Source organism: Cynara cardunculus (genome assembly GCF_001531365.2).
Source record: "Cynara cardunculus var. scolymus isolate 2C chromosome LG 14, CcrdV1, whole genome shotgun sequence".
Lineage (NCBI taxonomy): Eukaryota > Viridiplantae > Streptophyta > Magnoliopsida > Asterales > Asteraceae > Cynara > Cynara cardunculus.
In genome coordinates this window covers 13,253,058-13,266,779 of record NC_037541.1, presented here as the reverse complement: position 1 = coordinate 13,266,779, position 13,722 = coordinate 13,253,058, and the positions used below count along the sequence as shown (strand labels likewise).

Below are 13,722 nucleotides of genomic sequence, written 5' to 3'. Positions count from 1 at the left end.
TCTTTGATGAAATTTGCTTTCTTTTTCTTTTTAGCAGTTAGAGGATTTAATGTTATCTTGAACACAACATACTCCCTTCAAAAGATACATCAAAATCGGGCTTTTTCGAGTTAGATCCGAGGCTTCCAAATCTGTTTTCAGTGGGTATATTCGGGCTTTACATTAGAAAAAACGTCCAATTGGGCTATTCTCGACTTGTTTTTTCGGGCTTAATCGGGTTTTTTTCAAGCCCTGCTTTGTCGGCCTAGGCCTGTCCTGAAAGTCTTGTACTGAACCACAAAGGTTGTGGCATAGTGATTTAAGGGCTGTTTGGTGGTTGCAGAATGGTTTAGTGCAAAATGATTAAGAGACTTTCATGATATAGTGCAAAATGAAATAAAATTGCTTGATAATTGTTACAATGAAATTAGGGTGCTGAATGGTTAAGGGATGTCCATGATACAAAATCATTCAGCGGGTTTTGAAATCATTAAGAGGCAAACTTTTTTTTTGTCAAACAAGATTCATCTCTTAACAATTTAGAGGCTGCCTCTTAATATAACTATTAATAGGTAAACAAACAACCCCTTAGTTCCTAAGGAATATGGTGGAATACATCATTTGTCCAGGGTTTGATTCCAAACATACATAGCAATTGTGTCCACTGAATTTATCATGGCTGATTTCTTGTAGTCAAAATTTGTTAGGATTAATCCAGACATAGCCTGTGATACCCTTCAAAAAAAAGTTGTCCCAGTCGGGCTTTAAGGCCTAGCCCAGATCGGGCTTTGAGTTTACTAGGCTCGAGCTTTTTTGGGCCAATCTTGGATCGAGCTTTAATCTTGGGCTTTTTTTTACATATCTACTCTATCTGTCCAACATAAATAATGAAAAAGACGTAGTTTTAGAAATGTGTAATTATTATCATTTTTTTAATTAACAAAAAGACAATCTTACCCTTATTAGTAAAGTGAGAATTTTTATCCATCTCAAAATAAAACTAGAACGGGGAAATATACACTCATTTTGAAAAATGTATACGAAAAAAAGAAGATAAAAATGCATAAATTTGGGCAAGTATCGTCACCGCATTTAACTAGAAGCGTTTGAGCTGAGTAACAGGTTGTTTGAGTTTGGGTTTCTGTTGAAAAAATAATATAAAATCCGAACTAAAGGGTCGTTTACCAAACGCTTAATCAGGTAAGTGAACACCAAGTCATTTTACCTTACCGGATGAATATGGTAAGGATTAAGAATCTTACCCGGTAAGAGCGAGACAAAGACCAAGAGTCTTACCCGGTAAGTGAAAGCGACGACTCTTACCATGGTAAGCGCTTGCCGGGTAAATTGTTGCATACGATACCGTTTTGATGTACTAAAATCTTATCCGGTAAGTAAATGATAGTGTTAAATTTACCGGTAAGCGCTTACCGGGTAAGTGTTTGGTAAACGGGCCCTAAGTCTTTTTAGTGTTCAAGTTTGATACTCGTTTAACAATCTTGAATCATACATTATGATTTAAAATTCAAGTTTTATAAGCTCGTTTATAGATCAAACTTGAGATCAATTAGCTCGTTTATTCGTTCGAGTTCAAATTTTAGCACTAACAACTTTTATATTTTTATGAACTTGTACTTGCACTCGTCTAGTTAATTGAGTTTATAAGTTCGGCCACACAATATTGTTGAACCTTACGTTAATGTTCCTTAAATGGGTTTTAAATTTGACACTGAATTGAAAGGGTATAATGGTCATTTTACCATTTCGTTAGTTACCAATTAAAATACTTGACCTTTTTAGTTCACTTTATATTGAGATACATGAATGGGACTGAGATGGATGACCGGTTCTCGTTCAACCTAAAAAGAACCCAGTTAAGGCGAGGACCAGGCTTTATGCAAACCGAAATAACTGATCAATCCCAGGAAAAGAATTTGTTTTAAACAGATTCTTATTTGGACCGAAAAGACCTGGTCAAACGAAATTCTGTATAAACTCCATTTGTTCCATAATACGATGTCCACATTTCTATTTTGGTTTGTTTAGAAATAAGTGCACTTTAAAAATAAGTGGCTAATTTCCAATACTACCCTTAAGGGTAAACTTGTTACTTAATTAATCAAAAAATATATAATAATTATATATTTCTAAAACTGTATGAGTTTTTTTAATCTTGAATGTGTATTTTGAGATGAAGAAAGTATTAAACAATGTGGCAAAGGATCGTGTGAGAAACGTAATAAGAGATCTGGACCATTAATATATTTTAATCTCATGTCCATCCATGAATTGCGCTTTAGAAGGGAATTGATATGGTACATCTCGTTGCATCTCATTAGCAACTTAGCGTTGACATTCAATTAGGATTTGATCCACGGGTGGAGATCACTTCTTACATTTCTCACTATAACTTCCCTTCTCACCGGAATCCAACCATAAACAATGTTATATAATAAAGAACGGGATATGAACGTTAAAGTATGAAAGGATAGGTCAAACTCGAAGATCGATTCAGACCCATTTTTCTATGTCAAGACCAGTTAAGGACCCAACATTTACTCTTTGATAATTTGAGCAAAAAGACTAATTAATGACAACCTCAATCGACGCCATACAGAACCCGTCCCCTAGGAATCACGTGAGAAGACGCTTCAGTGCCGACTCAACGGTTGAAGTCAGCAGAGGGATTCAAAGTCGGTGTTCCACATGATTTGAATTCAAACTTGTCGTATATTCGACCAAAATCATTCCGTCCAATTACCAACCGAACTACACTCAAAAGGTTAACACACGACACGTGTCCTCGTACATCCATATCCATTATCGAGAATATACGTCATGGATCGTTACAAAGTACGTACTAAAGAAACCTTACTATAAATAGAAGGTCAACATCGTACGTTCATCAAATATTGCTATTAATAGAAACTCAAATGTATTTCTATACTTGTTTTCATTAAAACTATATTGATTTTAATTTTAAAATTAAAACATTGCATTTAACTTTTTCTATACGAAGACATATCCGGTCCCTACGGTTTGCCAAATTACACCGGTGGTCTATTATGGTTTGCATTTTATGACAGATTGGATCTCTGACGCTAACACTGTTTGTTTTTAGTCCGTTAGCCACCTCACGTGCCCCCACATTAATTTCGGTATAAGCAAACTAAAACTGCTTCAACATAGAGTACAACCATAACAGTAGAAACAAATCGAACAAACCCAGTATCAGGGTTGCACACAGGTCAGATTGGCTAGATTAAAGGCACTTGAACAAACTCAATCTAATATTTGCGGTTTAAAAAATCTCAACTCAACCCAACTCATACCATGCAGGATGGGTTGGGTTGAAACTTTGGTAGGTCGTTTTACAATCTAGCCGAGTGATTGTATCTAAAGAAGTAAAATCAATATGATAACATACAAATAAGATAACAAACTCAAAGAATAAAAGTTGAAGGTTCATAAAAATAAAAAAATAAAATTACAAGTTGATCTAATATCTAATGTACATATATTGATTAAAGACTTAACAATCATATTAAATCAACAGTATAGAAAGATATCTGGTCTATCAGGTTGTATTGAATTCAAATGGCCCTAACCCAATTCCAACCTAATACATACAGCTTGAATATATTAAAACTCAATTAAGTATCGAGTCGCTTTGGGTTGGGTTGGGTACTCGAGATGACCCGGTTGGTCGGCTTAGTCGGGTTTTTTGTGCACCCCTACTTATTATATCACATCCAAAAGTAGGGACCGAAGGTAAGATGCATACATATTTAACCTCTACCCTCAAAGAGTAAAACTGTTTCTATGAATACCCGACTTGTGAAAACTAAACATAGATAGCAGTATCCCTAAGTAAATAAAGAAAATAGCAAAAAGTGAAGGTTCAAAAATTAAAACAAGAACCTAAAGTCTAATGGTTTGGCAAAATGATGAATAGTTTGATGCAGAATGATTAACTGGTCAAAATATAGAATGATTAAGAGACTCTCATGATATAGTACAAAATGAAATATAATTGTTTGGTAATTGTTTACAATGAAATTAGAGCGTTGAATGGTTATAGGAGGACCAAGATATACAATCATTCAGAGGGTTTTAGAACCATTAAGAGACAGACTTTGTTTTTGTCAAACAAGATTCATCTCTTAACGATTCAAAACATGCCTTTTAATGAAACTATTAAGAGATAAACAAACAACCCCTAAATTCCCTTTAAAAATATTAAATCTCCTGAAAGAAAAAAAAAATAATGATAATAATTTAATTATTTGAATAGTAATACAAATGTGTGTTTGGTGGGCATCAAACAAAAGAATGATCATAAATTATAAATTTTTTGAAATTACATACAAAGAAAATGAAAAAATGGTTAATAAATACTCGATTCGTCCTAAAATAAGTGTACACTTACGCATTTTTCCGTTCTACCCTTAATTATCAGATGGAGAAATTAACTACTCCCTCTGTTATCAAGGGTAAAACTGTCATTTAATTCATTAAAAAGTGTAATAATTACACTTTTCTAAAACCGTCTGTCTTTTTCAATATGAACACTTATTTTGGGACGGATGGAGTAATCAACTTGAGAGAGAATTCGAGACCTCGATCAAATTCGATTCTTGTGTTACCTCCATCGGCTGCTATCGCCTTCACTCGTATCTGAATCCCTATCGATGGATTGTTTATCGAGTAATCTACGATTGGAACGGGAAGAATCTCTTCTTTCCTGCAAATTAAGGAAAAGAACCCAATGTTGTAACCGCAATTTTCTTTTCGGAGAAGTATTGAAACAGTTCAACGTTTCCCTTTCAGTCCTAAAACCAGTATCCATATTTCTATTTTAGTTTGTCCCAAAATAATCATCTGCTTTTGAAAGTAAGTGTGAACTTTCCAATTCTACCCTTAATTATGAGACGAAAAATTCTCAACCCACTTTGCTTTTCTAAGTACTAGTCACTATGTTATTAAGGGTATACCTGTAATTTAGTTAATTAAAAAAGAGTAAATTACAATTTCTGTCCCTGTGGTTTGTTAATAATTGCCATTTTCATCCCTAAGATTTGCAATTTATTGCTATTCTCGTCCCAGGACTAATTCCTACCTTTAGTATAAGAGACGAAAAGAGTAAAAAATTGTAAACCATAAGGACTGAAACAACAATAAATTGTAAATTATAAGGACGAAAATAGCAATGAATTACAAACCATAGTGACGAAAACTGCAATTTCTAAACCAGGGACGGAAAATCGAAGTCTTTACAAACGAGAAAGAAAATCGTTATTTACTCTTAATTATATTATTAAAACTTTCAATAAATATAAAAAAAATATTCTCGCTTCCTCAATTTAATTTATTGATACGTTGTCAAGTTTTTTCCCAGGAACAATAAAAACGAGCCTAAAAACTCCGAGATTTTTCTCCATTTTGGAGGAACTGTTACGAGATGCTCGTAAACGAAAACTAAAGATTCGTAAAACAATACTTACAGTGGGAAGTAGCAAGTCGTCGGCTTCAAGCATATGAAGTACATGCCCCATTTTAGGCCGCTTTTGTGCATCCGGATCTACACACCGAAGAGCCACCAACAGTAAACGTTTTAATGCCTTTGAAGACGGCATCTCGGGCAACTTAGGATCAACCACCTCATCAGATTTACGGTTTCCAACCATCGTCTTCAACCATTCCACTAAATTCACCTGTAAATTTGCGAATTGTCACCAAAACAGTCATTGGCCCTGAGGTCTAAGGGTTCAAACCGGATGCGTGATTATTTACCCCGTGTGTGTATATATATATATATATATATATATTTATATACACAGAGAGAGGGAGGGAGGTTCAGATTAAAACCTCCAAAAAATGAAAAATTGAGGAACATCCTGTAACCATTCATTTGGATGGTATGCACATGTGCGTACAAGTAACTGAAGTTATTTCTTGGTTTTTATGCACTTATGCATGTGCATACCGGACAAACTGCTTGTATGCACATGTGTATAGCTACCAGGTGTTCCTCAATTTTTCAAATTTTTGCGGTTTTCCCCTAAACCGGACCCTATATATGTACACTATATACTTCAAAAAATTACGAATTGTCCGAAGGGTGAAAGAATTTGAATCAAGAAGGTTATTTGACGTGTTAGAATGAAATGCTAACCTCCCCTTGTGGTCGAGCGTAATCTACTGGATTTCTTCCCGTAAGTATCTCCATAATAAGTATTCCGAAGCTATATACATCACTCTTCTCGGTCAACATACCCGTGCAGGCGTATTCTGGTGCAACGTAGCTGAAAAGGAAAAGCTCGTTCTTTTCAGGTCAAACAGACTCGTTTTCAGTTTGAAGATCGACATGCATTCGCAAACTTTCAATAAGAATTCAGTAAACAAACCAACCCAGTATATCTAGGTAGGGCGGCCGGGGGGTGGTGGTGGTTAGGACAAACCTTACCTCTGTCTCAAGACATAGAGAGTGATGCCCCGATTGCGAAAAGGGTATGTAAAACAGATAGAAAAGCATGACTGGAAGCCACAAGATTAGGAGGGAAAGGGTTTTTTTGTTGAAGACAAGATTATAAAGGAATGCAAAGATACTACTTTGCTAAAAAAAACACATAACCAAGGTTCTAAATGACGTGAGGTGTGGCAGCAAGATTATGGGGCTATTTGGTTGGTTTTCCATCAAGTGTTGTACAGATAACGCCGTTTGTGTGGATTAATATGTCTGTGTAAATAGGGAATGGTTTTTTCATAGATGGAAGGTGCGTGTTTTTAATTGGGAGCAGCAGGTTTGGAAAAAACATGGCTTTTTACCTAAAGCTCCCCCTATAAGCTTATTGAATAAGCCACTTTCTATATCATTAAGCCACTACCAAACAATCATATGTAGCTGACCGAATAAGTTGCGAGTCCCATTAAGCTGCCCTGAGCCTCAAGCCTTAGGAGACACGGTGAGGCCACGTGTTTTTCAAGTTGTTGCTTAAGGCGGCAAATCAGTATATCACACACATATATATACATACATACATATAATATATATATATATGCTTTCTACTATTACTCAATGACATTGAACATTTTAATTTCATGTAATAAAAATAAAAATCATATATTGACATCAAATCTATATAGAGCTTACAAAAAGTATTATACTAAACCCTCATAATACCATTAAAATAGAAGAACGGCAAACTTTTAAGAAAATAAAAAATTAAAATGTCAAATAACGTGTTCAAGAAAACTCATGCCATAATGTGCCTCAAGACGCCATGGCACGCCTTTTAGAACCATGCACAGAACACAACAAAGAACCCTGATCCCTATCAAAAGATATCGTAAATCTATCTGAAGGCCCTCAACCCTCCCCCAACCCACACTCTACCCTCCCACCCCCTCCCCGATCAGCAGTCCTACAAGCAATCAGCTACCCTTATCCGCCGCCTCAAAGAACTCCTATCTTTAATAAGAATACGGTCATGGCGGTATGGCGCTAAATATTGCAACAAGAATAATAAATAGAAAAACAAGCAAACTAGCTCATAGTTTCAAGATTGATATGCATTCGCAAACTTCCAATAGGAGGACAGTAGCAAAACCAAATATTGCAACAAAAATTACAAATAAAAATATGCCAGTTTCCAATTTGTAGTAGAATTCATAAACAAGTAGAACTTAGAAGACTTAAGTTGATCTCAAATGTCAAGTTCATGAAGTGTCTTCATCAACATACAATCCACATTGCAGGGTAAACGAAGGAAGAGCAATTAATAATCAAGCAGCGAAGTGAGTTATACGTACCCAAAAGTTCCCATCACACGAGTTGTCACGTAACTTGTATCTGAACCCAAAAGCTTAGCAAGTCCAAAGTCGGAAACTTTAGCGTTCCATTGACGATCAAGTAATATATTGCTGGATTTAATATCCCGATGGACTACCTTTGGTTCAAGACCCTCGTGAAGATATGCCAAACTGTAACAACAAGAATACAAAGTATATAAACAACAAAGCTCGATCTCCATGCAATTTTATGCTATAAACTTGGACAAGTGATTTCTCGATACAGATTTACAAGTAGCATACCCCTTTGCAGTTCCCTGGATGATATTCATACGATGACCCCACATTAAAGAGCTGACATCCCCCATATCCCCATGAAGCCACTGGTCCAAATTCTTGTTGTCTACGTATTCATAGACTAGCATCCTGGAAAAGAAACATTCGATGACAAAAAAATCACTTGTTGGGAACAGAACAATCGCCTTTTTTTTTTTTGGAGGGGGGGGGGGGGGGGGGACGGAGTCAGGAATTTGATCCAGGGGTAGCCCAGATTACCTTGTCGATTCAAGGTTTTACGAGATATTGACACAAGATATTCGACTAATGCTGGTTGTCGTAAATCACATGAAACATTTAGAGGAAATCTAAGTTGTGTTCAGTAAAAGATTGAGAACTTGAGCGAACCGGTACATTAACGAAAAAATCATAAATAGTTCAGGGTTAGCCAAGGCCCAATGTGGCTCCCTCTGCGCCCACCCCGGGGGGACAGAGCCTACGCAGACAGGACCGAACGGTGAGAGTGAAGTATGGGTGAAAGAATTTTGCAAGGTTTAGGGTTTTAATTTGACATATGTAGTTTAGTAATTTACTAATATTGTCTCACCTCCATGATTTATGTTCCACCTATTTTGATCTTCGGGCCTGTTTGTTAGATGAGCTTAATGAGATTCACAACTTATTTGGTCAGCTAATGACTGTTTGATAGTGGCTTAATGATATAAAAAGTGGCTCATATAGAAAGCTTATAAGGGGGAGCTTTTGTAGAAAGCTAAGTTTTTTCCAAACTTGCCCCTCCCAATTAGAAAGAAAACGCTCATTCCATTTATGAAAAAGCCCTCCCAAACAAAACCTTCCCAATCCATATAGATAGATTAATCCACACAAACAGTTTTGTCAATACAGGACTTGATGGAAAACTAACCAAACGGCCCTTAGTCCAATCCTGTCTCACATACCAAATGCACCCTAAAACTGTCTACAAAACCCTACGACTGTGATGACAATTCTTGGTCCTTTTGCTATCTGGTATTCTTGTAAAAGGGGTGGTCTTCCTTCAAAGAACGTTGCTATACCAAAAGATCCACAAAATACACTAAAATCCTATCAATAGTGGTGGATGTAAAAATATTATTTGAACCAAGTAAATCACATGTTAGATTTCTCGTTTCCTAAGATTATTATTGTGTATATGTTATCATTGATCCTCATCCTAACAGGATCATGATGGATAAAGGCTCCTTGGCTTTGCAAGGGTTGGGGATGAACCACAAGGGTTGTGGCATACTGGTTGAGGTCTTGGGGGATGTGGTGGGATATTCCAGGCGTACACAACAATTGTGGCCACTGAGTTTATCAGGCTGATTTCTTGCAGTCACAATTTTTCGGGATTAGTCTAGGCGTAGCCTGGGATACCCTTCCAAAAAAAAGGGTTGGGAGGAACGTCTCCGTACACAATTTTCTGCTTAAATCAAACCAAACCAACCCAATATATCATACACAGAGGTAGAGTCAAGTGTAGGATGTATGCAGACGTTGTCTTTACCCCTGGGGGTAGAGAGGCTAATTCCATGAAGACCCCCAGTCTGCAACATAAAAATTAAAAAAAACAAGCAGGCAGGATACACGTGAGTGTGTGCAAAGAAGTAACGAGTACACAAATTCCCGCTTGTATTTTGCAACAAAATGTGATATATGTGGCATGGACCCATTACACAATAGTTTCTCCAAAGCTCACCCTTGAAATACACATTCTTAACAAAGATAATTCGCAATCGAAAGGAAAACCGGTACCTGTAGGCTCCTTCAACACAATATCCTAGCAGGCGAACAAGATTCTTGTGTCGAACACGCCCAATTGCTTCTACCTCTACTTTGAACTCCCTCTCGGCTTGACCCCTGAGTTTTCATCATCCAAATACTCATACAGCAATCATTTAAAAAGAATACATGATTAATCCAATCACTAATCTCGCAGAACCCAAATGTAAAAGAAATTTAATCATGAAATTAGAGAAGGATTAAATCAAATCATAATGATGTGTGTGAAAGAAACCTGGGTTTGAATAACTCAAAACTACATAAAAGATTGTAAATTACTAAGACCCCAATGTTCTAATTTGATTCAGGTCTTGAATTCCAATAGGTATCACAAATTTATGGTCAAGGAACACACACCCACATTCAATGGTCAATTATCTTAACCTATTCTGTAATCATTCATGAAGAAGAAGACATACATACAGTTTTTATAACATCAATTCACACAAAACCCTCATAAATCTCCTTATAGTAGCATCCTAGAATTATGACCATTGAAGAAGAATAAAAAATGATAATATCAGTTATCAGAACTTGGTTGAAAATACTTGCAAAACGATTTTGTTTGCCGTTGCAATTCAACTGAGAAATTGAATAGAAAACGAGTAAAAAGTTACCTATTATTCAATAAGTTCTTCACTGCCACACGAGTATTATCCCCCAAAATACCACTGTACACTATACCGTAGCCTCCTTCTCCGATCACATTCTCATCGGACAATCCGTTTGTCGCTGCCTCAAGCTCCCGGAGGGTATACCACCGCCCCCAGCCTAGATGCGACACTTGGGGCAACGACGACCCGCCACTACCACCACCATACGACGCCGTATCGTTACTTGTAGCCCTACTCTCACCACTCGATTGCCGATCGGAAAAAACCACACGGTGTTCCGACTTCCCTATATCGATTTGGATCTCCGGTACTGACATCCGGTGATCCACCGCAGCTAACGAATCGTGGTGGACGAGCTCTTGTATTTCTTTCGGTACTGCAGGGGTTAGGGTTTGTTCAGGTTTCTTCCTCGAGTTGGAGTGACGCCGGCGGGAGGTGATGCAGACGGATAAGAGAAAAAGTACGAGAACAATGATAGCTCCGACGAAGATCCCGACCACAACCCATAGCCGCAGACCGAATATAGAGGTAGGTTTTGACAGCTCACTGTTCATAAATGCTTTATCATACATCGACATTATTGGTGTTGGTAGAGAGAGAGAAACACAGGATCATGTATGTGAACTGAACTCCACTGATAATCAGTTTAGCCGGAAAATGAGTAGTGTTCTCCGGCGATGATTTATGAAGTTCCGGCGAGTGTGTGAGAGAGAAAGAAGGATGAGAGAGAGAAGGTGTTATTCCTAAATTAGTAAGCGGTGCTTGTTTTCAGTTTTTGTCCAGATAAGGACATAAGGTTTAGTTTAATTACATTTTGGCCCTTTAACTTCAGAATATATTACATTCTTGAGTAAATTACGTTTTTCGCCCTGTCGTTTATTAAAAATTGCAGATTTTGTCCCTGTGGTTTTAAATTACGTTTTCGTCCCTGTGGTTTGTGATTTTTTTCTATTTTCGTCCCTAAAACTAAACACTTCTTTTAATTATGAGGGACTAAAATAGAAATTAACTAAAAACCATAAAGGTAAAAAAAACAATAAAGTTTAAATTAAAACGACAAACTCAGTAATAAATTATAAACTATACGGATAAAAATTATAATTTTACAAAGACAAAAATAGAAATTTTCACAAACCACAAGGGCTAAAAACGTAATTTACTCCACATTTTTTCCGCACAGTTTATTAGAAATTGCATTTTATCATAATCGCGACTATTTTTGTAGCGAATTTGATGGACCCATATAGTAACATATATTCGTATTTCGTTTTATCTTAAAAAAAATATAACATCTGACTTAACACATAATTTAATAAAAATTTATGATTAACTGCTTATACATCTGTACTTTCTTTCCTTGAGATTAAGACAGATATTGGTTATGTTAAAAACCTGTATAAAAACACACATGAAACTAGTTTTATTAAATAGGTCTTGTTGGCTAGCGTTTTTTATATCAAACCTGCTCTACAGGGACGAGTACAGAAATTTTCAACAAACTATAGGGACTAAAAATGTAACATATACTTGTAGACTTGAAATCACGTGAGACCAGTCTGTTTCTGTGAGATCCGTGAGACCATTTTTTTACACTTGAAACTTCACAGCAAAATGCTGTGAAGATTTGGCTTTTTTTTACTTTACAGCGTATTGCTGTGAAGTTTCAAGTGTAAAAAAATGGTCTTACGGGTCTCACAAAAACAAGTTGTTTCACGTGAACTCAACTCTATACTTGTATATTTGTTTTATTTTAAAAATAGAACATTTGATTTGACACATAATTTATTTAAAAAAATTATGATTAATCGTTCCATCGGTACTTTCGTTGCTTGACGTTAAGACAAATATCAATTATGCTAAAAACTTGTATAAAAACACACATGAAACTATTTTATTAACCGGGTCTCGTTGGATGACATTTTTCATCTCAAAACCTGCTCCAACTCAACTTCCGACCACCTCCCCGCTCTCCAAACATTTCCTCATTCCCTGTCTATTTTGCTCAGCGAAAACACCTTACGGGCTGTTTGGCAGTTGTTGAATTGTTTGGTGCAAAATGATTAAGTAGTCAGAATGATTAAAAGGTTCTCATGATATATTGGAAAATGAAATATAAAATTGTTTGATAATTGTTTACGATGAAATTAGGGCGTTGAATGATTAAGGGAGACTCATGATACAAAATCATTCAGAGGGTCTTGAACCATTAAGAGGCAGATTTGTTTTTGACAAACAAGATTCAGCTCTTAACGATTCAGATGTTGCCTCTTAATGAAACTATTAAGAGGTAAACAAACATTATTTGTGTATGTAACCAAGCAAACTAACAAATTTTTGTGTTCGTGTTTATTCGTTAAATAAAAAGATCTGTTTGTGTTATTTGTTCCTTAAGACGTTAAATGAACATATAATCACCGTCTATTATGAGATTATTAGTAAACAACACATTAAATATCAAATACTTTACAGTATTTGTATTTATATTATTTAATTATCTATCTGATTAAAGAACAGAAGAACCATAAAAAACTTTACAAAATTACTGAAAACCCATGAAAAAACAGATAAAAAAATATACCAAAATAAATGTCAAATTAAAGATAATAAAGTAATCGTTTTCTTGGTGTAATTTGTTTTGTACCAATTTTTGTCTGATTATAAATATAACTTGTCCAATGCCTTTTTTAGAGATTTTTCATGATTTTTTGAATTTTTTAAAGATTTTTCAAATAAATGTTTTTAATACTCAATTTCAAAAATCATAATTATAAGAACTTGTAAAACATTTTTGTGTAAAAATTATTATCTATGCTATATTATAAAACATTTGACAAAACCTCTTAAAAACCATTTTTATGCATAAAGTACTATTTATTTATACATATTACTTAAAATTCAATAAGTACAACTTATTAAAGCTATATGTTTGAATTCATATAACTAATTGCAGATAAACATAATCAAATAGAGAATAAACATCTCATTTTAAAATATAAAAAAATTAAAATACAATTTGGTTAATTATTATCTTTATAAAAAATTATATTGTGAAACTAAATATAAATTACTTCGTTATTAAACATAAATTAAATTATAATATAAAAATTAAATTAAAAGATTACACAAAAAACGATAAATTTTAAATAGTTAATTTGATACTAATATCGATATATTTTTGTCAAAATCTTATGATATTTTCAAATTTATATTTTATTCAAAAATAAAAACATTATCATTTTTT

The 13,722-nt window shown here is 35.1% G+C and overlaps 1 protein-coding gene across 2 annotated transcripts; it reads right to left on the bottom strand.

Moving 5' to 3' along the window:
• Positions 1-4,295: 4,295 nt before the first annotated feature.
• On the bottom strand, positions 4,296-11,182 carry LOC112526905 (probable serine/threonine-protein kinase At1g01540). 2 transcript variants are annotated; one of them, XM_025137347.1, is made up of 7 exons: positions 10,485-11,182; positions 9,841-9,945; positions 8,074-8,196; positions 7,792-7,962; positions 6,155-6,284; positions 5,484-5,693; positions 4,296-4,723 (listed from the first exon to the last, which is right to left on the bottom strand). In XM_025137347.1, exons 1-7 carry the CDS (start codon positions 11,057-11,059, stop codon positions 4,622-4,624), a joined length of 1,416 nt encoding a protein of 471 aa, XP_024993115.1. In that variant the 5' UTR covers positions 11,060-11,182; the 3' UTR covers positions 4,296-4,621. The 2 variants fall into 2 exon arrangements, with proteins under 2 accessions (XP_024993115.1, XP_024993116.1); XM_025137348.1 differs by lacking the exon at positions 8,074-8,196.
• Between the last annotated feature and the right edge of the window lie 2,540 nt (positions 11,183-13,722).